This window comes from Eumetopias jubatus, unplaced genomic scaffold (genome assembly GCF_037043125.1).
Source record: "Eumetopias jubatus isolate StellerSeaLion01/CBP00866 unplaced genomic scaffold, mEumJub1_p1.0 scaffold_4, whole genome shotgun sequence".
Taxonomy (NCBI): Eukaryota; Metazoa; Chordata; class Mammalia; order Carnivora; family Otariidae; genus Eumetopias; species Eumetopias jubatus.
Window position 1 is genome coordinate 44,933,587 of NW_028274810.1, and position 26,231 is coordinate 44,959,817.

At 38.0% G+C, this 26,231-nt stretch overlaps 1 protein-coding gene across 1 annotated transcript; it reads right to left on the reverse strand.

Moving 5' to 3' along the window:
• Positions 1-1,219: 1,219 nt before the first annotated feature.
• Positions 1,220-25,414, reverse strand: LHX8 (LIM homeobox 8). The gene is made up of 9 exons (XM_028102584.2): positions 25,334-25,414; positions 23,248-23,334; positions 22,685-22,846; positions 18,791-18,912; positions 16,580-16,800; positions 15,969-16,072; positions 11,421-11,516; positions 5,476-5,659; positions 1,220-1,296 (listed from the first exon to the last, which is right to left on the reverse strand). The coding sequence occupies exons 1-9, from the start codon at positions 25,412-25,414 to the stop codon at positions 1,220-1,222; spliced, it is 1,134 nt and encodes a 377-aa protein (XP_027958385.2).
• Positions 25,415-26,231: the final 817 nt, after the last annotated feature.

Consider the following 26,231-nt stretch of genomic DNA (forward strand, 5'->3'; position numbering starts at 1 on the left):
TACCTTTTTTTTTCTTACTTGTATATGAAAAACAAGAAGTGAGTACTGATTAAGTTCTTTAAATTAAAAAATTAGTGAGGGTGGTACCACTTACTTTTGTAATTCCAAGACAAGCGTCCACTGCTACATAGGATAAAGTCCTGGGGTTTAGATTTCAGCTCTCAGAATCACAATCCCTAAAGAGTGTTCACTAGGAAGAAAAAGTAAAGAGTCTGCTCTAGAAACATTGCTCATAAACTCCAAATACTTTTAGTTCTCCTTTTTCACCCCTGAAGAAATATATTCTCATGGCCCATATTTCATTTCTGACTTGGGATACCCAAAAAGGTTGTTTTGAAAAGTGCTGTCTTTTCTTTCACATTAATTTTATTAGCTAGTTTAAAAGGGATAATTTGCCAAATTAGATGTTTTCACGTGTTCTTTTGTTGAGTAAGTGCAATCATCTACAAATAAGTTTCCTATTAAAATGTACTCAAAACACAGCTCAAAACAAAATGAATTTCTAAAATTAAGAGTTGTTATATTTGAGACTAACGTTGACTTAATGCTGAAAACACACACAAAAAAGGACAAATTGGTTGAAACTTTCACAAGAATGGAAAATGTTTAATAAACTTAGAGTGGTGGGCTTATTAAACTATAGTGTTATTTACAGCCATAATTCATCAACCACAAACACAATAATGTGTTTGCATGGCATGCTACAACAGAAGCTTTATTCAATTCATTCAGAAAACATTGGCAAAATAAATTTCAGTTGCAAATTCACAGATACAAGCTTCAAAGTATAAAGTTGTATATAACAAAAAATACAGGTATTATTTATAACAATAACTTACAGATACAAACTAATGATAAACTACAATTTCACAAAGGATTGTAAACATTTTGCACACTTGTCAGTCCTTTCTTTTAGGCAAAGTGCTCTTTTGATGACAAATAAATTAACAGATACACACTAGAGTGAACTATTTCCAGACAATACAAAAAAAAGTTTTGATCTGTTTCCTTCTTGTAAACATAAATTTTACAAAAAATGAAGAATCAATAAAAGTGTCTTGCAGGCCAACTATAGATACATACCTGGTTAAGCAAAGTGATGTTGAAAATGCTTTGAGTGTTAAATAAAAAATTAACATTAATATCTTTTCAATGGTATTTTATACATAATAAATGACAAGATTATATCCTTAATCATTTCTATCCCTGAAAAAAGGAATTAGGTATGACTTATTGGCAGTTGTGTCATTGAATGGGGTAACAAGGGCTGGAGTCCAAGAGTTGTTGGTGAATGAGCTATAAAATAGAAAGAAATTTGTGGATCAGTTTTGTAGGCTGAATAAAACTGATTTAAAAACAAACAAAAACAATCCAAGGCAATGCGTTTTCATTACTCATTATAGCTGAGGGCACCAAGCTATACTCATTCCACTAACCTCAGCAGAAGCATTAACTTATTCAGCAGAGTGAGTACAGTATTAAATGAGAATCCAGGAATAGTTTACCCCCAAAACCTTTTTTGGGGCCACAAGCTTTTGACACTTTAATGTCCTCCATCCATACCCCATTCACTGCACTTTACCCTGCAGCTAGAAAATACAAAAGCTTTGTCTGCAGAGATGCTGCTAGCTTCCATATAAAGCTGTCTATAGGATGACCCCCCCCCAAATTCTCCTTTATGAATACTTAACCACCTCTTCCCTAAACATGCATCAAAGCACATTTGACTCAGGCAACACTATAGTCATTCATGTGAACATACACAATTTTAATGCTAGTATAATAGCAACAACGGTACAGGCTCTGGTTTTTTATTTAACCAAAACTTTAAATGAAGTTTCCATTCTCAGCAAGGTTTATGATGCTTCAAACCAAACCTCCCTCTGAGAGCAACTAGGAAAGCTGGCCAAAATTTTTGAAAATCTGTTGGAAGGCATCTGAAAGATACCAAGATAATGAGAAGCTGCAAAGCAAGTCCCAGAAGAGAAGGGAAATAAAATGAGGCTACTTTCCACCACCTACCCCCCAAATTTAGTGACAATTTTAAAAGAAAAGGGATGTCTGAGAGGCTGAGAATTTGAGCAGACTTGTAGGAGTTAGACTTTGGCTGGGAGATGCAGAACAAACATGAAAGATCAGGGACCACTGAAGAGAAGGTCTGGTTTAAAACAACAGAAACAAACACAAAAAAACATAGGCTTTGTCTGGAATCCCAAAAGGCTAAATCCAAGTAGCGACCCAGAAATATACCAGCCTTCCTGAGGACTGATGCTGCTGGATTAAGTTGGTCTTACCCCAGCTTAACTTCCTGCCAGAGGCAAAACCAAATCCTCTCTGGTGGAGACCATTCAGAGCTTCAAATTATTTCTAGTTTTTGATACCCAACCCAACATCTGAAGTGCAATAAAAAATAAAAAGGGAAATAAGAAGACATGACTGAAAACAAAGAGATCCAAATATTGGAGTTATTAGACATAACTTTAGTATTACAATAATTAATATAACAATTTTATTAAGGAATAAAATAGAAGATTTCAGCATAAAAGTGAAAACTATATAAAAGAATGAAATGGAAATTCTAAAACTTAAGATTTAATAACTGAAATTAAGAACTCACTGGGTAAGTTTTACAACCATATTAGAGACTTAGTGACCTGGAGATAGGTCAAAAGAAAATACCTAGACTAAAGCATGGAAGGTCAAAAGGCCGGAAAATATGGAATTTTTTCATAAGGGGCAGAAACAATATTTAAAGAGACAAAAACTGAGACTTTTCCATAATGAAATACATCAAACTACATACTCAAGAAGCATATCATTATAATAAAACTGAAAACCAAACACAAAGAGAAAAGCTGGGATAAAACAATATTTACTTTCAATAGAGCAAGAATAAGACCAATAGCTGATTTCAATAATAAGTAGCATCAGATTAACTATCCATATCCTAAACAATAGAAACAATGAAAGCCAGAAGCCAATGTTACCTTACCTTCAAAGTGCCGGAAAAAAAAATAACTGCCAACCTAGAGTTCCACATACACAGGAAATACCATTAACAACTGCACTAAAACAAACACTTGTGAATGAACCTTAGATGTGCAAGATTACTGAGCCAAAAACTCTAGAATATAAAAAAGTACTTAAAGATGGTCTAAATAAATAGAAAGGCAAAGTTCATAGGATGGAAGATGATATTATTAAGATGGCAGTTTCTTACAAAGTGATCTAACAGACTATATCAAAATTTCAATTTATTGTTTGGTGGAAATTGACAAGCTGGTAAAATTTATGGAAATGCAAGGGTCAAGAATAGGCAATACAAACCTAAATAAAAACAAAGTAGGAAGACTTTTTCTACTGGATATCAAGAATTGTAGAACTTGAATAATTAAAACAATTAGGTATAAATATGAAAATAAGTAGTCCAATAAAATAGAGTGTACAGAAATTAACACCTACATTACATGATTAGTTGATTTATGAGAAATGTATCACTACAAAACAGCTGGAAAATTGGTATTTTTATCAATATAACAAAAGAGTTTTGCTTCCTATCTCATACGACATACAAAATTCAATTCCAGATGGACTGTAAATCTAAATGTCAAAGGTCAGATAAGTTTCAAGAAGATAACAAGAGGAATATGTTCACTATTTTTGAGGAGAAATAATTTCTTGAATAGGTCACAAAGAAAGCACTGTCCATGAAGGAAAAAAACTGATGAAATGAACTACATTAAAATTAGGAACTTGTGCTCAACAAAACATAACCTTGAGAGAGTAGAAAAAGGCAAGCCAATGAATAGGAGGAGATAGCATCAAAAAACTTTTTATATGCAAAATACAGTAAGAATTAAGATAAATCAAGGAAAAAACAAAATGGACAAGCCAATAGACCAACAGACAAAAGACATGAATAGGCTCTTCACAAAAAAAAAAAGGATATACAAATGCCCAGGGAAAACATGCTTAGTCTCATCAGTCATGAGGGAAAAGCAAATTAAAATAACGAGCACTACCCAACCATCAAATTGGTTAAAAGAAGTCACACCATACCAAGTGCTGGCAAGGATGTGGAGCACCTTGAACTCCACACAGTGCTGGTCCAAGTGTTAACTGTTCAACCACTATGGGAAACTGGCAGAATCAGCTGAAGTTGAGTGTATGGGTAGCCTATGACCCTAAGTTCCACTCCCAGGTACATACCAAACAGAAGTATGAATTAATGTACATCGAAAGGCATGTAAAATAAAGTCCATAGCAGCATATTCATAAAAGCCTAAACATGCTCAAACACAAATGTTTATCAACCATAAAATGGTTAAACTGTGGTATATTCCCACAGTGGAATTCTATATAACAATAAAACAAATCACTGATTCTTGCAACAAATACAAGTGAATCTCACGGACAACGTAGTTGAAAGAAGTGAGATACACACGAATACATTCCATATGGTTCAGTTTATATAAAGCTCAAAAACAGGCAAAACTAAAACATGATTTTAGAAGTCAAGGCCATGTTACTCTGGAAGAAGAGGATAATAATTGGAAGGGGACATAAGAGAGGTTTCTGGGGTGTTAATTACGTTCTACTTCATCTGGTATTTACATGGATATTTTCACTTTAATAATTCATCAAGCTGGATACTTGTTATGTGTGCACTTTTCTATATGTATGTTTTGCTTCAATAAAAAAAGTTTAATAAAACTCAGTATACTAACTCCGATCTAAAATTCTGAGTGTACCATTTGCAATGAGGTGGATGGAACTAGAGGGTATTATGCTAAGCGAAATAAGTCAATCAGAGACAGACAATTATCGTATGATCTCACTCATGTGGAATTTAAGAAACAAAATAGAGGATCATAGGGGAAGGGAGGAAAAAATAAAAGAAGACGAAATCAGAGAGGGAGACAAACCATAAGAGAGTCTTAATTGTAGAAAACAAATTGAGGGTTGCTGGAGGGGAGGTGGGTGGAGGGATGGGGTAACTGGGTGATGGACATTAAGGAGGACACATGTAACGGGCACCAGGTATTATATGCAACTGATGAATCACTGAACTCTACCTCTGACACTAATAATACACTGTATGTTAATTAATTGAATTTAAATAAATAAAACTCTGAGTGTGAATACTTTCTCTGACCATAGGAAAATAAATTATTTAAATATCGGGTGAAAACAAAACAAAACGAAAAACATTTTTTTCCTAAAAAATCAAGCACTAACAGTCATTATCAATATTTGTATTTTAGCTGTGAAGTGGGTGTTAAACTTGTCCCTTAAAATGTAGTCACAGAAATAAGAATGTTTGGACATTTCTGCTCCCTACTGCAACCTCCCACACACAATTTTTCAGCTACGACTGAGGTAATATTTCAAAATATGAATCCTATCAATCAGCTAATATTAGCAGTTACCAGTTATTGTGCTTGGTCAACAGCTGTTAAAGGTTGGGATACCTACCATCCATGTAACTATGCAGCGCAGTTAGCATCGTCCCATCTTGGGGCACATAGGCAGAATAAGCCATTTCTTCTAACATGGGTGGAGACAGCCTGGAAGGAGGGACTGCTGTGACTGGGGCAGAGGAGGAGTGATTAGGACTGACGTGTTTCTTATGTCGTGCTCGACAATTCTGAAACCACACCTGAAGGAGGAGAAAAGCAATGTAGGTACGTCACATGTCAACTTCTGAGTACATTATCAACTCAGTTTACAAAGAAATGAATCCTCAATTTCTCTACCATATAAGCACGGTATAAATCTAAACAAGCTTTTTAAACAGTTCCGTAGACAGAAGAGAAACATTTGTATAAATATCAATGGTCATTTTCTTTGTTCATATAGTAACTATTTGGTGATTTACTTAAAAGCCAATTCTATACTATACTAGCATCTTCCAAAATAAAAAGGGAGGGAAGAAGTTCAAGAATTTCGGAAAAGTTTCCTTGGCTTTAACTACTGGCATTTGGGACAAAAAGAAAAACAGAAAAAAAAGCCCTTTAAATCAGAACTTAACAACAACGACAATAAAAAAACCCAACTAAATGTATTCTTAGACACCTGCTGGACTTATTTCAAATCCTTTTCCAAATGACTAAAATCCCTACTGAGAACTTAAAGCTTTCTACAAACCTCTTGATTCAGTTATTCCAATCACATTTTAACCTGCCGAGTTCAATTTCTCTTAGTGAATACACAGACTATTCCCTAAGAAGCATGTTAAGGTCAGGCTTATAATAAGAAAAAAATGAGTAATACTTAAGCAGAATAAAATATAAACACATCCACTGGTGAAACAGTTCACAAAATGTAAAGAGATAACCATCTTTTTGTTTACTCTATCACAGAAATAAAGGAAACAAATTCAAGGCAAGCATAGTTTTGCATCCAGGTCAGGATGAGTGAAGCTAGGCTGCCCAGAATGCTCCCAGTAATTAATCTGCCTGTGTTTTAACTCCCTGCTGTTAGATAAAACTTGACTATAAAGTGTTACTCTATTAAAATATCAGAGCACTTATTTGCCATCACTCCAAATAAGTCTGTCATGAGGAGAAAGAGAAGTGAAGGAATAAAAAGTTTAAGGAAATAAAGATAACATTTTAGTGTCAGGGAAGAAGGCTGGGGAGAGATCAGGGGCATAAGCCCCCGCCCAAGGCTGGTAGGAAGTTATTTGATGGCACAAGGGAATCAGGGCTGAATGATGTAGAATAGAAGGAATCGCAAAAAGATTTATACAAAAAAGCTGACCTGATTTCAAAGACACATCCTGCCCTTGGGACTCAAAATTAGAGAGCTGGCGAAGTACAAACTCTAGGGGTTTCAGGAACAAGACATAGGCATATACCAAGGAAAAGGAGTGGGGAGTCATAGCCTTCTCCTCCATTTCGGGAGTATTAGACTCTTAGACACTTACACAGGGACCGAACCCAAGGTTCTCAGTCACAGTTCTCTCCACAGGCTCCTTAATAATAGGTGTCACTACTGTCATTCACCCAGTCAAGAAGATATCCTCACGTGTTCTCCAACTTGTGAAAGAGAACTACAGCCACCAGCGCTTTCCCCAACAGTACCCAGAAAACATACATTCCAGTGGGCTACGTATAACCTAACTGACATGGCACTATGGTTCCCAAAGTTTCTCCAAAGTATCCTACATCTCCAATAAATTATATACTAGATAGAACCTACTCAGTTGTTTAAAAAAAAAAAAAAATCCAGACTTTGGAAATATTATGAAAAAGGCTTGACATATCAGCAGAAAAACTACCTTAATGCTGATTCAAATAGCTCCTTGGAAAGATCATCAACAGACAGTCAAGTAGAGAGAGGTTTATAAACACAAATGTCATGTAACTTGCACAGAAAAATATAGTTGACAATTCCAGACCATCAGAAAATAACTTCTGGCATGAGGGCCACCCAACTTCAGAATTCAAATACAAGTCATTTTGACCCTCCTCACTGTCTTAAAATTTGTTTTGCAAACCTCCAAGAAGAGTTAAAATTTTTTCCGAGCAACACACTTTAAAATTTTTTGAGTTCTAAACTGTAAACTATATAAGCTAAGAGCAGGCTATGTAGACATTCTGAAAAAGAAAAGACTAATCCATAAGATGGATCTCTGAGAAAGCCCAAAGAGCCAAATATCAGACTTTTACGTATAAAAAAGATGGAATTTTAAATTATTGGGAAAGTATGGCATAATACTGATTTAGAGAAACTTGGCTAATCATTTGTGAGGAAAAAAATGGTAAAATCCCTACCTAATAACCAAAAGTTGATTCCAGATAAATTAAAAATTAGACGTAAATAATTGGAACCATAAACATTTAGGGGAAACAACAGTCAATACTGATATACTCTCTAGGTGAAGAAGCATAAAAAGGGCCAAAGCTAAAAGAAAAAAATATTGAGAGATTTGAATACATAAAAATATAAAAGTTCTGGGGTGCCTGGGTGGTTCAGTCACTTAAGCATTTGAATCTTGGTTTCGGCTCAGGTCATGATCTCAGGGTGGTTAGATCGACCCCCACATGGAACCCCATGCTCAGGGAGAAGTCTGCTTGAGATTCTTTCCCCCTCCCTCTCCCTTCCCTTCTGCTCCTCCCTCCAATCATGCTCACTCTTTCTTTAAAATAAATAAAGTATTTAAAATATACATATATAAGTTCTATGTGGAGAAAATAAATGAAAAGAAACTGATGAACTATGGAAGTTTAACATGATAAAAAGAATAAAAATCAGTAAGATGGAGAGAAACGGAACCACCCAATAGCAAAGTGGACTAAAAACATACAATTTCTAAAATTACAAAATAAGCAAACATGTTAAAGTCATTGATAATCAAAGAAATATAAATAAAAATGATTTCCTACCAAACTGGAAGGGATGTAAAAGAATGACAGTATTCAGGATTTGCATGGGTTGGTAAAAGGAAACTTGCATATCTAGCTCCTGGCAGAATAAACTGGTATGAACTTTCTGGAAGGTGATTTTTGTACTATCAGTTAATCAGTTAAAGGCCCTAAAAATGTTTTATCTTTTAACTCAACAACCCCACTTCTAGAAATTTATCATATGGAAACTAAGGAACAAGTGAGCAAGGTGTACATACAGTGTTATTCATTACAGCACTTTTAGGATAATGAAAATTTGGAAATAAAGTAAATGTATATATAGACAAATAATATATATATTTGCATGCTAGTACTCCTTCCTTTGCTATCCTCTCAAAAATACTTAAATTCAATCCTCACATATTAAAAACCACCATCCAACAATATATTCTCCAAGTTCTAGTACTTGGAATCAAGATAACTTGCCCACAATACTCGTAACCTAAATACTTGGAAATTTTGTGACATTGTCTGGGGTCCTTATTTCTTCAAATAATAAGAAAAGCTCCTGGAAAATCCTTCATTTTCCTTTACTTCAAGCTTCAAAATAATCTCAAACATCATAGTCATGAATTGACTTAGCTGGAGCAGTCATTGTCATTGAACGTATAAGACTCTTAGATTAGAAGGAACCCTCAGCCCATTCAGTCTGTACCACCTCAACAAAGGAAGCTCCATTTCCAGGCTCAGGAAACTCACTACCTCCAATGGCAGCCCATGTCATTTTTGTAGACTTTCATGCTGAGAAAGTTCTTCATCATGAGTGAAATCTGCCTTTTCCTTCATTCCCAAAGACCTGATTCTGCTATCTGCAGGACAGCCTTCCACATATATTTAAAGATACTTACTGTTTATACTATTCCTTCTCTTACTATCTCATCTCCAAATATTCCTATTGCTGTTAATATATTAGCCCATTATTTCTAATTCTTTCATGACCTTATTAGCCTGACTCAGACTGGTTTCTTGTTAGACCCCTTTTTAAAATGTGGCACTCCAGGGGTGCCTGGGTGGCTCAGTCGTTAAGCATCTGCCTTCGACTCGGGTCCTGATCCCAGGGTCCTGGGAGTCCCGCATCGGGCTCCCTGCTCCATGGGAAGCCTGCTTCTCCCTCTCCCACTCCCCCTGCTTGTGTTCCCTCTCTCACTGTCTCTCTCTCTCTGTCAAATAAATAAAATCTTAAAAAAAAAATAAAATTTGGCACTCTGAAATAAACACAATACCCTGGACATTTGAAAAGCACTGAGGTCATATGACCCAACTCCTCAGAGAACCTCATTACACTGCAGTCAGACAAATCTACTGGGAATCTAAGTCTTTAGAGAAGCTGCAGTACCATCAGGTTCTTCCCCATCAGCTTCTTTGTATAGATGATTTAATTATGAAATGCCTCAGGCTTAATAATAATAGATTGAAGAATGAGCACCCTATTTAAGAAATATCAGCCACCAGGGGTGCCTGGGTGGCTCAGTCGTTAAGCGTCTGCCTTCGGCTCAGGTCATGATCCCAGGGTCCTGGGATCGAGCCCCGCATCGAGCCCCGCATCGGGCTCCCTGCTCCGCGGGAGGCCTGCTTCTCCCTCTCCCACTCCCCCTGCTTGTGTTCCCTCTCTCGCTGTGTCTCTCTCTGTCAAATAAAGAAATCTTAAAAAAAAAAAAAGAAAAGAAATATCAGCCACCCAATTTAAGAAATAAAACATATATACAACATTGGATTTTACCTCCCCCCAAACCCCCAACTAAATTTCATCTTGCTGGTTATGGTTACTCGCATTAATTCTGTAAACTTTTTTGAACCTTGAATGTTATTTAAAATTATTTTCTATTTCCCTGATTTCTCTATAAGATCTTGACACAGTTGGCCAGCTCCACCTTGAACACATCCCTTTGGCTTCCATGATGCTTTTCTACCAGACTCATTCCTTGATCCTGGCTGTTACTATGTCCCTTTCAAATAGCACCACTTACCCTCCCCTCTCCCTAAAGTTCATTCTTCTCTTTTTACTGCCTATGATCTTGTTCTAAAGGATCTTACCCAATTTCATGGCATTGGATCTTTTTGTTTGAGTCTTGTTCATCTTTTAAAATACCTGTTTATACGCCCAACTGCCACCATCACTGTATGATTGGCAGAGCTAAAAGGAAATTCATCTCCTTCCCAATTACAAATCATCTTTCTTTGACTTGAATATTCCTGTCAATAGCACTATTCCTACGGATACTCTGATTTCAAATTTAAGAGTCATCCTTCACTTCTCTCTCCTTCCCCATTATAGTGTCCATGTCCTTTTCTTGTCTCTCTGCCACCAGCACACATGCAATAAAATGTTTCCCAATGAATTTGAGGTCACTACCCCATTTAAGTCTCTTAAAAAAATCACTACCTTGCTGGGTATCCCAACTAATCTGTATATCTCTAATCTAGCTCTTCCAACCCTAATTCTTGCCATTTGCTGCCACCAGCTACCATGGCTTTCTCCTGCTCAGGACAGAACTCTATAATCACAGGCCCCTATAAGTTCAGCTCCAACAATTTCATCTCTCACAATTTGCAGATATAAAACTAACACTTCAGTGAATTTGCTCTAATTCATCCTTCCCTAGTTTTGTTCACACCACTTCCTCTACCTGGATCTTTAACAAAGGTCATCAAGTCCCCCTTCACTCACTCACACACACACACACACACACACACACAGACTCACAGAAAAGTGGAGAAAAATTACTGGCTTCAGAACCAGATCTAGCTTGGAACTACAGTTTTTTTTTCAGGTTGAGGATCTTAGGGTTGCTGTGAGCACTGAGTGAAGTAACTTGTACACAAAGTTGTTTAACAATTGATAGCCCAGCCCAAGCAAACTAATTATCAGGTTTAAAAAAAATTGTTGGCGTAAACCTAAAATGGGAAGCTAATGCTTTGATATTTCTCACACACACACACACACAGCACATTCATAAAGACCTAGAATAGACCTTTTAGTATCTCTTGATTAACCTTTAAAATAATCACCTGTATCACACGTCTGCTCAAGCCTGTCCTTTCTGCCAGTTTCTGGAGGGTCTGTGCATCTGGGTTGTTGTCCTGAGCAAACTGTGCTTGCATAACCTGTTTTTTTTTTTAAAAATAAAAAATAAAAAATAAAGGTAGTAAATAGCTAAATATAAGAAACTCAATCTTCTGCATTTTGATGACAGGAGAGATAAGACATGCACAAGAAAGTAAGATACTTGTATTTTATTACTTGAAAATCAATATGGGTGAATGAGTATAAATGAAAAGAAAGCATATGCTGTAAATTTACAAACAAGTCGCTACAATGAGATCTTTAAAAAAAAATAATTCATTTCAACATAAAACTCATCTCTCAACTATGCTGCTAAAAATGAGCTCACCTTTGTTCTTCCATTCTTCTACAAATGAAATAAATGGTATGTCTATTTACCATTTCTCCCATTGTTAAAAATTTCTTGCATTAGAAAACTTTTAAAAATACAAAAATCCTATCAAACTTATCTCCAACCTCTACTAAGCTAAATAGGCTCTTACTACAATTTTTTAATCAGTCAGCAATTGTATACAGTGCAACAGATGGATTCCATACTCCAACATTAATTGTTTTGAGCACTTGCTCCATGCAAAACAATATCAGGGATCTAAAAACAAGATATCAATCAGCCCAGTGAATAGGAATTTCCTGGAATCTAAACATCTGTATATTGAAAAAGCTCTCAGGTGATTTGATATGAACCTTTGGATTAGAATCACTGTGCTAAGTGCCACGAGACAGTGACACTGTGACAATGACACATGAAAAAACTGTCCCTGGTCTCACCTTTTGAGACAAAGATATGGACATGCCAATAACTACAACACAAGGTAAGGGGAGAAGCATAGAGTGGGAGGGAGTACCAGAATAAAGCATAAGCCAAGGGCTTTGGATTCTTTCTGAAGAGGAAATCATGGGACTCAAGAGGGAATATTTGAATTTTATTACTTAAAAGTCAATCAACTGAGGAAAGTAGTATAAAATATAAAGGATTATGAAAAATGGGAGAGGGAGTCTGTCATCCAACATAACTGTACATGTCTATGGGTGTGGGATGGGGATAACCAACCTCCCTAAAGACCTTAGCCACCACTGGCCTGAACACCATTTTCCATAGGCAAAATTAATTGCATTCTCCACTATGTTCCTCATCTAATACAGACTTCTGCCACTGCACACATCACAAGGCAGCTAATTAATTCACTGGCAAGTCTAGCTCTCCATAGTGAAGTAAGCTTCTTGAGGGCAAAGGGAATGTCTTATTCTTCATACCCCCAGGAACTAATACCATTTCCCATCACACAGTATGTGCTTAAGGGTTTGTAACACAATGAACCCTGACAATGTGAGGAAAAGTTGAAGATAGTATGGAGAAAAAGACCAATGTTGTTCCAGGAAACCTTACAAAGTTTACAAATTATATAATTTTTTCAGTTCTGTTTAGTGACTCCTAGAATAAGGTATTCCTGGCTTCCTGTCCAACCATATTTGTTCATACACTCACTGTAAACAGCATGTATTTTTACTTTTAAAAATGGGCAAAACTGACCTAAAAGTTTATAATTTCACTCAGTTCACCTCATTCTTCCTTTCTTATTCCAAATGTGTTACTTCAATATTGTCATGTACAAATGGTTGTGTTCATATGTAGTTGAGCATGTAATATCCCAAAGAGAAAAAAGAATGAGCAAATTAATGGTCTTTGTTTTTTTAATTTTTCAAGAGGAAAAGCTAAACAGATATTTAAGGATTTGCTTGTTAGGCCATTATTGATAATTTATAAAACAAAAAAACAGCATGCTTTTTCACAAAGGCATTTCAAATTCACAAGTTTAATAATGAAACCAAGTTATACTTAATAAAGCAATTTCTCATCAAGGAATAAAGCAAAACTTAAATGAACACTGATGGTTTAGAATATGCTAAAGGGAAAGTAAGATGTGCTTATCAATGTTTAATCTCTCTCTCACACACAAAAAGCCTTTTAATTTCTACTTAATTTCATTGTTCTTCAGTCACTAATGATGTTGAAACCCACCCCACTTCTTTTCTGAGGTCTTTTTAACATGGTCAAGGAGTGAGCCTTTGTAGACATCATTTTAAGGCCAGGAAATCCCAGAAAGGACGGGTATCTACATAGTAGCAGCTGACCAAGTCAATCTGAAAGTGGATTAAAATAGGTGCTAACCTTGGCATGTTTTATATTCATAATCATGGAGCAAGAGCTTCCACCTACAATATGCAAACCACAACATTGGCAGGAACTCCTTAAATACCATTTCTACAAACGGGACCATATTTGAAATATTCTTGCCAACACAAAATGTTATTCTGTTGTGAGCCTTTCTTCCCGTAAATTTCTAAATAATTTTGGGAAATTATCGTGTTTATTCTTCCCATGTTAACTCTCCTCTGTCCAAAGCAGTATTTCATGAATAGTCTTGACTTATTGATCACCTGTAATATTTTGTTATTCTGCTGAATTCAAGCACTATTTGAATATATTCAGTTTTCTGAAAGGACAATTTGACAACGAGGGTACATTGTCTGATCAGAGGTTCTAGCAAAATATAATGATTTAAGTTTTTAAAAAATTTACAGCTATGTTTTCCAGATTCCTCAGGTATAAAGAACCACTTGAGGACAAAGATTGCGTCTCATTTGTTTCAGCCATCCCTGGCATAAGGCAGATACTAAGAAATCCTGAAAAAAATGAGTATATGCTTTGAAGGCATATCACTTCTATTTTCATTCTTTTCTATTTTCATTTTTTAAAACCTATGGTTACAATATATATCTTTAAAAACTTATGCAAGATTTGGAATCTCACTCTTGTTTTAGCTGCTGCTGCCATTAAGTGGAGCTTTTATTCCACTCAGGATCTGGTGGCCAAGCAAAATGAAAACACCAGAGGATTGGGGAAGTTTCCAAATCTCTTCTCTGCTATTCCCTTGGTAGTCTGCCTTGAGGGGATGCACCTCTTGGATGAGGCTACCTACATCAAGGAATTATTGTTAAGAATTAAAGGAGAGAATGTAGATAAATGCCTAGCATAGGACTCGACACACACAAACTTTCACAAATATTATTCCCTCTTTAATTAGTACCTGTAACTATCTTCCTATATAAAATTGTATATCTACCTGAAGTTGTTTCAAGTTTTCACTATTATAATATTAATAACTTTAATTTCTCATAAACTTTCACTGTCAGCCTTATGATTATTAAAACTACAGCCAGCCCTTCATGGAAACAGCCCATTTTAAAAACCATATATTTATACTAGAAATTCTATTTTAACTCCGACGTCTTTTAGCTGCTAGTATTTTGCTCCCAGGTCTCCCACAGGTATTCATATCTCCTAATTTAGGGCTTTATGTGATCTAAGTTCCCTTGAAATACTTGTATCACATTAAGGTTTCTTTCTTAATCATTCCCTCAAGTAAAAATTCTCTCTTAAAACCCTTTTACTGTATTTATCTTAAACACTGGCAAGTCTTAGATACCATATGTGATTTTCAGAATATTACTTTTACTCAATTGCTAACATTGTATAAATGTCCTTTAAAGTTTGAGCTAAGATACATCCTATGTGTAAAGCACCCAGTAGTACACGGTAGGCGCTCAATAAATGTTACTTTACCTTACCATAAAACAAATACCTCATCCACATTAATCTTTTAGAAAACGTGATTTCTTTATCTGAAAAAATGTCAGAAAGAATCATTATATGTGTAGACTTAAAGATAAAGCAAGGAGTAATTTTTTTTTTTTGACAATTGACATGAGTTGAACTTATAACAATTATATTTAGGGCAACTAAACTGAAATAATCCCTCCTTTTTCAGGGGACATAATCAACCTTCAGCATCAAACTATAGAATTAGCTCCCTCTAGCCCTTTTAAAAGCAAGAAAAGGTTTACTTGGTTGTGGAGTCAATAACTAGATTCCTGTTGTTTATGGTAAGGCATATTCAATTCTTTCCTATTCAGAAAATTATACAAACTTAGCCATTAAGAGGCTCGTTGTAATTTGTTAAAAAGGTGAACACATTAGTATCCCATAAGCCCACATACTGTATGTCTCTTTCTGTTAATAGTCTTAAAATATTTTGTCTTCTATCCCCATTATAGGTAGTAATGTAAATAAATGCCTTGGTTAAACTGATTTTATCAGGAAGTCAGGACTGATCAATATTTTGTTTGCACTTTGACGTTAATACCAATAAAACCCAGGGAAATAAAGCTTGAATGACTAGTTCATACCAGGTCATGACTCTGGAAATACTGACAAACATTTTAGAGCTATAAGTATGTTTTCATACATTCACCAAGTTAGAATTCATTAAAAGCACAGGCTAACTTTTTTGAAAACATGAAAATGTTCTTAAGCAGCATGAAATTGTTTTGGGTGTTTTGGGGAAGGGGCAGGGAAGTTGGGGGATTTTTTGTGTGTTGTTTGTTTTGGTCAGGAGGGACTTCAAAAATCATAAATTCATTGTCATGTCTACCTGGAGCTGATCTGCTGTAAAGCTGGTCCGAGCTCTTTTTGCTGGTTTTGGATGATTAACATCTTGCTCTGTGAGGAGGGCACCTTCAACGCTAATCCCATTGCCTGCATTTGAAAAACAACAGCATACATGTTGGTAACTCAAATGGGTCCGCTGATCAAGTAATAATATGTTTCTTGTATCTCTTGGCTTCGTGTGAAATTGTAGATTGCCCAAATCTGTCAGTTAAGTTTTAAAACGCACTAGAAATATTCTGTGGAAACAATATATAGGCTTGTATATTTACTCAAAAGTGCCAAAAATTAGAAGAGCATACATCTAAGGTTCATCCTAAGAAGGCAAATACAGGAAAACAACTGGTTACAAAAAGCAAAACACAGCCTTAAATTCAAGGCTGCTGCCTGAGAATATGGTACAAGGCTAATACACATGCCATGGCTTTTCCTGCATATAAACACATGGAGATCATCACTAACAGTAGAATGCTTAATGAGTTTTACCACAATTACACTGCACAAAATAATGCATTAAAATGACCTAAGGAAAAATCGTTTTTATTCCCTGTATTCATTGTCCCAAAAGACTCCAAAGTATTTTAAGTATATATTTACCATTTTCCACTTCTCTTTTTAAATTATCCAGCATACAGTCATAATGCACTCTGCAGAGGACTTTCTCTTCCACCAAAGCAAACTCCTCTCCCGTGGAAAGTTGCCTTTTGCAAGAAAAGCAGGCAAAGCATGCCAAGTGATAGACATTCCCCTTGGCCCTCCGGACCCAGTCAGTAGAATGGATATGCCTCCCACAACGAGAGCAGCGAGTTCCATACCTTCTACATAAATACAAGAGCAGGAGGTGAAGATTTTAATATTTGGTGAAATATTCATCAGCCTGAGTAAACTAATACATTATATTACTCATTGCATTAACCTAAGTATTTACATCTTTTGAAAATGAAACAGGCATCAATTATTTTTCTAAAAGTCAATATGGTAAGCAATCAAGACTTAAGATAGGGCCACAGTTCAAATCTGTTTATAAAACAAAAACTTCTCATTGTTACTTTAAAGGAAGACTGGATTTTTTTTTTTAAATAAATGCAATATGAATTTCAATATCCCTTTTGTAACAAATATCAACACATTTATAAATTACCTAGAGATTCAAGATACAAACACACATATACTCCAGATTGAAACCTGAAAGTGCAAAAGATTACAGTAAAAATATAATGACTTCTTAAAACCAAATTGAGATAATTAAAAAATGTTTTAAATATCATTTTTTAAGTTAAAATATTTCAACATTACAATTGATATTATCAAAGAACAGAAACTGTTCACCCTGAGAGTGAGGAATGAAAACTCAGATATGTTTCCATTGGTGAATAAGCTATTTCATTGCTAGTCACAGGAGGGGGAGATACATTATCTAAAACTTTCAGAGACCAACCTGGACATTAAATGCAGGTTAACTGTAACAAAATGTCAGATGTAAATATTTTTTTTCTCCTGGTCTGAGTAACTGGACATTCTTTGCTATGTCTCCTATCATAATCACAGTCATGGCCTTGCATATCCACATCAAACTAGATATGCATCTGTTTCTATTCATTAGCATATCTTTAGAGGTATTGCCAGTTTTAAGTTAATCTGAAAAAGTGAATCCTAAAACTAAATTTCGGAATATAATATGAAGTATAAAAAAATCCTGAAGAACTAGACTTTCAATAACTTCCTGAAACTAAACCTTTCAAAAAGTTTTAAATTATCATAAAAACATCAATATTTGCATATCTTAAATCAAAAAGGAGGCAAATTGCTATCATTTTTGAAGAAATGGAGAGTAAACCTGATGAGAAATATATGTTTTTGGTAATTATAAAATTCTGTGACTTTATAAAATAAAGGATCTGGGTTTTATGAAGTGCTTTTAATTAGCAATTTTATTAAAATCAATCACTAAACTCTCTGAAACCAGTTTTTGAAACTGAGTATAAACAACATAATTAGTATAACAAACTTCATTATATAGTATTAATTTCCCAATTTCACGGTGAACATTTTTCTTCATTTGGAAATTCAAATAAAGAAAAAAATATGGTAATTTTAAAAGTCATGCTTAGGAATAATTTCAATTTCTAGACAGCTATCCATTAAGAATTATATCCTAGAAGAAACTGTGCATTTAAACAATTTATAGAGAGATCACAGAAAAGATGTTACATTTAATATCTTGGGCAAATACAATCTCACAAAACAAAGATCAAAGAACAGACAAAAAAGAAACAGTATTTTTAGATAGAATAATCAGACTTGGTGTATTTCTGATACTGGAATCCTCTAAATTATATCGTTTAACACATTCTCCAAACTGCTGACATTTTGTAGGTATAACTACGGATCATTCTATAGTAAACTGGTAAACACTTAACAAAACCTTGATTTTTCCCACAGTTATTTCATTTCATCTTAGCATCCCCTGCAAATAATGGACTTTGTCACAATAAGTCATCTTATATTTTACACCTATGCACAGCAAGAAGTTTCCCTGTTTTTAATATCTAAACCTTTCATTCCCAAAGAGGAAATAATTATTTTAAATTAGTTTTTGTATACTGAATTCCTAAAACACATAAACATGCTTATTGTATTTGTTTTGATATAAGTTATACCTCAAAAATGTGAAGCATTCTCATTTTGAAATCCATTATATAAGAAAAACTGGGTTTCCATACATAAAACTGGACAAGGAAGCTTGTTTACAAAATTCTCTTAGCATATTATCTTGGAGTGTCTACTAAAAAATGTTCCACAGTGTACCTGAAATAATCAAGTTTGCAGAAAATGTCTTTGTCTTTAATATAACAGCTGGTATGCCTTCCTAAGGAGGTCCTACAGACACTGCAGGAGAGACACCGAACATGCCAGCACAGGTCATTCACCTGTAAAGGAAAAGAAGCAATTGTAATACCGCACTCACAGTATCGTTCATTGGTTTTGTGTGCTAAGCAATTTTAAAAACTGGCTCCTTAATATTTTAACATATGCGCTGAACGTTTCTATCTAAAGGTGTAATTTACACAAATATGTGTCTAGATATATTCCCTTTCAGACCCGAACCAGGAAAATCACAATAGCATATTTTACACTGTGTGTTAAATTGTTTATTCCTTTGAAAAATTCAGGGTGTGTGCTTTTTTTTCTTTTTAAAATCGAACTTCTATGAATATGGAAAATTTCGGTCACTTTAGAGTCCTATATACAGGCTTGTTTTATTTTTTCTTTCACCAAATTCTTCCCACCAGGAAACCTGGTAGCTAAAGAAGTCAAGCCACATACCTTCTCAATCTATTTTTTGGCCAAACAATTATAAATGTTACACTAGTTGAAGTGAGAGAGAAAGAAAGTGAAAAAGAAGCTTTGTAAAATACTTACCCTTATAAAGAAGCCAGGCAATCCATTTCCCTTACCAAACAGAAATTGCTAAGGTAGATTTAAATGTTGATATGGCTACCTTCTAACATTAAATTATAGAATCAAGGAGTATATTATTGGAACCCTAACTAATGATTTGGCTACTGGAGAAAAAAATTAATCTGATTATAAGTGGTTCTAAAAAGGCACCCAAGTACTGTTTGCCATTTATATTCCAAGTAATAAGGCATAAAATGTGTCTAATAAATCACACCACTTTATATTTTCTAAATATATGAACATGAAATATTGTCAATTCAGGGAACAAATCATAATAACCCTCACCTTAAACTGTTGCCATAATACTATAAACACCACAACTTCAGCCTTCAAAAATGAAGATGTGTATTGGATTGAACTTGCTTATAACACAGGCTCCCAACGTTTGCTCTTGTTAAATGGACACAAGAATTGAGTTTATGTTTAACCAGTTAAGCATAATTTCATTTCATATAAAAGAACAGCAACGATGCAAAAACACCCTACAAATGGATCTAATGTCTAAAATAGTAATTGGGAAACCGTGAAAAGGGGAAATTGTGAAATAGCCTTTATTATGAAAGTGTAGCAAAAGCCCTATCTGTCCAATGATTCTATCAGATTAGCACTACTGTTCAAAAATGTTTTTTCAAAATGTTTGTGATACAAAATATGAAAGGTACTTTGAAGCTGAAGGAAAAGTTTCACTTGCTTCTAACTGCAGGTATAGGCCTCTTTCCAAAACATTAATGAAGAGTATCATTTTGGTGAAATTTTTTAAATTTTAAGTTTTGCTTACTACATAGGAAAACTTGGAAGAAACAAAGGAAATCAGAATAAAAAATATTAACAATGGTTAATACTATCCTAGAAATAAATATGTATTTTCCTTCTATTTTTTCCTAACATGGGACAATTAAAGTTTAAAAATACAGGCTTCCTTTAGCATTCCAATGCATAGGGACTTCTACATTTTGATCTTATCCAGGCTCTTCTTTTTCCTCTCTCCAAGCAAGTATAGATTCAGGCTTCAGAGCAGAGTCATGGCTATCTTCTACCTCCCTAAAACCAAACCTAATGCCTGGTTTGTCACCTTTTCTTAAAGTTTACTTTACAAGGAAAAGAATGTTCATCTTCCATTTCTTTTCCAGGCAGGAAAGTAAGGTAAAGAGAGAAAATTCTAGAGAATACAGACCTTTCCTGATGGCTGTTATTGATCCAATTTGTATATGTATATGGGACCAAGCCAGATAAACCATCCAAACAGGGCACTGAAATATTAGATGAGGCAAAAGACACATCTAATTCCTCTCCTACTTTAACTCAATTTTACTTGCCTCATGAGATGATGTTTTTCTATATTAAATGGTTTCTATATTTTCTATATTAAACAGTTGTACCCTCAAATACTCTACTAGGTCTATCAATTATTTTTCACCAGTGACTCAAATTGAATTTAAACTTCTCTTTTAGAATCACTCAAATGAAAAAAAAACAACTCAATTTTTATATAATCGTATAATGTCAAACTTTAGTCCGAGCTAATATACTAACATACTAATATGTACAAAAAAGGGACAGAATAAGACTGTACATAGAAGACTTCACTGGGAGGACAATAGTCCTACAACAAATAGCTTTATATAAGTTATTTAGATAACTTAGGCATTTTATATAAGTAAATATACAAATATATTCTTAACATATAAAAGTGAATACTAGAAACAATATCTACTTCAGACGTGTGTTGTCATTTTATAATGACTTTTTTCTAAATCCTCTCTGGTATGAAGTGCTAAAGGCTTTATAGACCCATTTAGAAACATTCTTAAAGATTATATTATTGAGAGACCTCATTGAAAATAACAAACTAGTTTTGATCCAAAAGATGATTTTGAGATATCCAAAAAAGCTCAGGTCTAGAAACAGGGTATCTTAAAAACGTAGATTTAAAGAGAGAGCCATGTTAATTGGCCAGCTTTAAGACTCAATCCCCAATTAAAATTAATTTAGTTACTTTTCAATTTTTCACCAAAACTTCTTTTGGTGCTTAATCTGGGTTGTATCTATAAGGTATTATTCCCACTTTACAGATTAAACAGCTTTATACATTGAGGTAGAAATTTAAATTTAAAGAAGCCCAATAACTTGCTTTTTGAATTCATGCTCTCCATAATTAATCCTTCTGAAAAAAATGGGGGGAGGGGGAGGGGGTGGGGAGATTGATGAGGAGGGAATAGAAAGTGTACTGGTTTGCTACTAATTCAGTGTAGGAGAGATCATTATTTTAAATAGTGGTTTTAAAGAGCTGTTGAAGTTGAAAACTCAAGGTATTAGGATTAAGACACATGGGACCATGACCCTGCACTCAGTGACATGGTTAACTGTGGCCTGCCAGAATTTACTCCAAAATTCCCACACAGTATTTTGAAGAAGTGAAACAAATTAAGACAGTCAATTCTCAAACTAGCACTTCACCCCAGGCATCCATCTATCTTTCTTCTTTCTTTTTGCTTCCCTTCCTGCCTTCTTTCTCTCCTGCCTTCCTTCTTTTTTGGGGGGGGGGTGGGATGGGGGGTCTAACTTTATATGGATTTCCATTTTTTTCACAAGCACTGGAGGGGACATTAAATAAGCATTGGGTGGCCTTCAAATATTAGTAAGAGGAAGGAGGTACTGAAACTGGTTTTTTATGTACATGGTCCTACAAACTTTTACTTTGGAAAAGCCTCAGGCGACTGTTACTAAACATAAAACTATGTAAAAATTCTGTCCGGAAAAGATCCTTTAAGGCACTTTACAGTGGTCCTTACCAAAGGAGACACCGCAAAGGGGAATCAGCCAACATATACTGACCAGGAACTCTTAGAAGCAGGCAGGTGTAGGGGTGTTATTGGGGGCGAAGGGACCATTACCCAGGCTCGGTAAAAATAATCACGCAGCACCCTGTTCCAAAATGAGTAAAAGGATTAACCCACTTTTGCTTCTCTACAAGTCGGTGGTTGACTCTTGTATAACCACCCCGGGGTATCGGCTCTTCTAGACCACGACGGGTCATATACACAAGCTGTTTTGCAACAACGTGGGAGATTCTATGATTTCTTCTCCCACTCTTTCGACTTACCCTGGACTGGGCTGTTTTGCTGAGAAAGCCTACAACCTGCCTGAAAACTTGAAAGGAAAAGGGGGGGGGAAACTTTTCTCTTTTCCCAAAGTTCCCCGGTAACCCCGCTCCCCTTGGGCCTCGCGGTTCCACCCTACCTTGAGAAGGTACTTGTCCACGATCTCCAGGCCGCAGCTGTTACACACACACTTGCCGGGGGGGCAGACAGAGCCCGAGGCCATGGACCGGGGCGAGGACGACGGGGACAGCGGGGCCGAGGAGGAGCACGAATCCTCGTCCCCCGCTCCCTCGGGGCTCACCTGAAGGAAGCCGAGAGGCGCAGTCGCAGGCGGTTCTAGACACCTCCTCCTCTCCTCATCCCACAGAACCGCCCGGCCTCCCCCACCCCTTCCCCTCCTTTTCCTCGGGCCACCCCCAGTTCGTGAGGTCTTGCTCCCCGCTCTCTCCCCGAGGTCCAAGCTCCCGCCAAGCACCCGCTGGGGCTGTCGACCCCTGACCTCAAGGACCCAGGGAGCCTTACAGCTCGGCCCAGCCCGTCCCGCCAGCTCAGCTTTGCACCACGCCCTGCCCCAGGCCCTCTTTCCACCCGCTCCCCGAGGGACCAGCTGGGCCCAGGAAGGAGCGCGGGGACAGCGGCCCTTCGTCCTGGGCCGCCTCCACACGTCCAGTCTTGCCAACAGCCGTGTCCCTCCCCACTCACCAGTCCCTCTTCCCCGGCGCCTTTTCGAGTCCTCGCGGCCGCCAGGGCTGCAATCCGCCCGCACTCCTCCGACATGAGCCCCTGGCACTGCGGGGTGGGAGGAGGGGAAAATGGGGAAAAACGGAGGGCAGAACTTCAGAGCCGGCACGCTCAGCCCCGTGCCTCGGATTCTGGCACGCGGAGCGGGCTAATGAAGGCCCCCAGCGCGCCGGGTCGCGCGTGCAGCCGTCAGGGCTCCAGGGCCCCGGCGCCGCGGGCAAACGGGCGGGAGCGCAGCCTCCCTTGTCAGCCTCCGGCCGCGGCGGCGCAGCCCGAGCGCGCGGCAAGGCGGCCACCGCAGCGCTGAGGGCTCGCCCGGCGTGCTGCGGCGCTCTCGGGGCCGCGGGTCCCTAGCGCTCACCGGAGCAAGTCGGTTCCCGCCCCCCTGCCGGGGGTAACAAGTTAATAACAATCATCCCAGCACAAAGCATTTTCCTTCTAGACGTCAATCACGACAGAGCGGGGATCACCAGCCTAAAGCGGGTGCAAGGGGCGGGGGGGGGGAGTGGGAGAAAAGAAAAGAGGATTGAGGAGGGGGTGGGGGAAGAAACTTGATTTCTTTAATAACCTCAATTAAAAGAGCAAGACACATATATATTTTTAAAAGGGAGCTTTTTGAATTGGATAGCCCAAAAGGTGAAGAGGTTTAATAGGACACTTGAAAGCTAATTACAGCGGGATTTAAGAAGCCTGGTGTTTGTTCCGATGACAATTTGAATGAAAATGCTTCAGATTAAACCAAGCCAGCAGCTCTTTCGTAAACTTACAGCAATTAGAGCTGCGAATGATTTACACTCGTTTCTTTAAGGTGTAAATTGCCACTTATAGCTCAGTAAGTCAACATTTGAGCTACTAAAGGATTATTTTTAACCAGCGCAAAAAGCGGGACGAATAATGGAAAATATCCAGCTGAATTTAATTTGTGCCATTAAAACTCACCCAACCTCGGTCAAAATGTTTTAAAGCAACAGCACGCATTACTCAAGTGTTTCCAAGCCTTTGCTGGAGTTTTGTTCTTAAACGAAAACGCAGCCTCTCTAGGCTTTTTCTGCCTTCGTCTACAAAAACTCCAGTTTGAGGGGAGGGGTGCGGAACTCGAGCGGCCCACACCTGCGTTTCTGACTCTTCACCTCCCTCCTTCCGGCTGCGCCAGGCGAGACACCGTCGGAACCCGTGAGACCCGCCCCCCCGCCCGGCCCTCAGCGGGGACCCTCCGGTGCGCTCCCGGCCTGGCCCCAGCGCCGCCGCTCGGAGGCCGCATCCTCTCAGACACAAAGAGAGTTTAAGCAGAAAAGTACGGCTTTCGCTGGGTATTCCCCGCCAACGTCCGACAAAGTCATTGGTACCCAAAGCGGGTCCCTCTGAGGCGCTCAAACAGGCTGCAGATGATTTTCAAACTTAAAACGCGAGACACCAACGGGTCCTGCCTCCAGAGTGAAGTGAGCGCTTGTCAGTTTTCCCCATCTCCTGGACGAAAGGTGTGACTCGTTTGCCCTGGGTTTTGCCCTTTTCTTATTTTTGGTATTTCAGGTGAAATGGCCCTCCTGGCCCGCCCTGGGATCCCCCGAGGCCCTCCAGGAGCCACGACTCCCTCTGTCTCGCCGTGGGCCCGCGGCGCCGCGGGTCGTCCAGCGGCCAAAGGCGCGCCTCTGGGCGGGCGAGCGCCCGCGAGCGGCTGGACGCAAGGAGCCGAGCCTCTGGTCCCACCCCGACAGCCGCCCCGACCTCCCGACTCGCTCTTCCCCACGCCACGGTCACTACACGGCAAATAGAACAAAAGCACGACTCACATGTACCCGAGAACGCCTTAGGCTCGAGGCTTCGTCTCCCAAATTACAGTCTCCATGCCTCAGGTTAAGTGAGCTTGTGGGGAGGGGAGGCAATGATTACTGACTAACGCTACTACGTAATAAAAAAAAAAAAAAATTGCCAGGTCTGAAGATGAGGCCGTTACAGGTAATTTCTGAACCTTGTTTAGGAGCCCAAACAGCTCGCGTTTCAAGGAAAGTGCAATTCAGCTGGTCTGGCCAGGCGTCAGCTCGCTCACCTTCTCAGGGGGAACTGCCAGCTCCGGCACGTCCTTTTCTTCTAGTTTACACACAAACATCTGATCGCTTTTCCAATACATGGCACTGCTAGGGCTGCTTATCGCATACCAACTCCAGAGGGTCAGCGGCCGTCCGGGTCTGCCGATCTTCCCCCCTCCCCCGCGCCAAAGCTCTAATAAAAGCTGACACGGAGAAGAGTAAGAACGCTACAAGCAAGTCTTCGTCCAAAGAGGCCGCTGTGGCCGTTACCACTCTGGCGGACTGTTCTTAAGATTCTTATCCCAACTTCACTGAGGTCTGTCCCTCCAGGAAAAGGAAAAAAAAGTTTTGTTTTCCAGAGGGTGGAACCTTACATAAAGGGAGGGAAGGGGGTGTGTGTGCAGGGGGAGTCTTCTCCTGGAGGAATAGCCTCACCTCCTTAAGGAAAACCCGCCTTCTGTACATGTTAAGATCTTTATCAGAGCAAGCCAACTTACTCCAGATTTAGTATTAAAGAGGGGGGAAAAAAACAACACTGGGAATGGCCTGTTAACTTTTGACTTAAAAAAAAAAAAACTGCTCTCTGCATTTGCCGTGGCTTTTTAATTCTCGCTCCCCAACCAAAACCTAAACAAAGATTCAAGTTACATCTCTTTCTGCAGCAAGCAGAAGGGGAAGCAGAGGTCTGAGTGACTTAAACTTTTTAGTCATTCTCCTGAAACTCGCAGCTCTCCTGTCTAGCCGAGGAACTCCACCGCTCCCTGGCAGCCTGGGGGCTGACTTATCTAGCTGTTCCCGCTCCCTTTGCGAAAAGTTTTCTCATTAAGATAAAGAAGGAACATCTGAGCAGCACAAAAGCTTATGATTTGCGACTAGATTTGGAAATCAAGGCTACAAGAAAGACAAAAGTATGTTGCT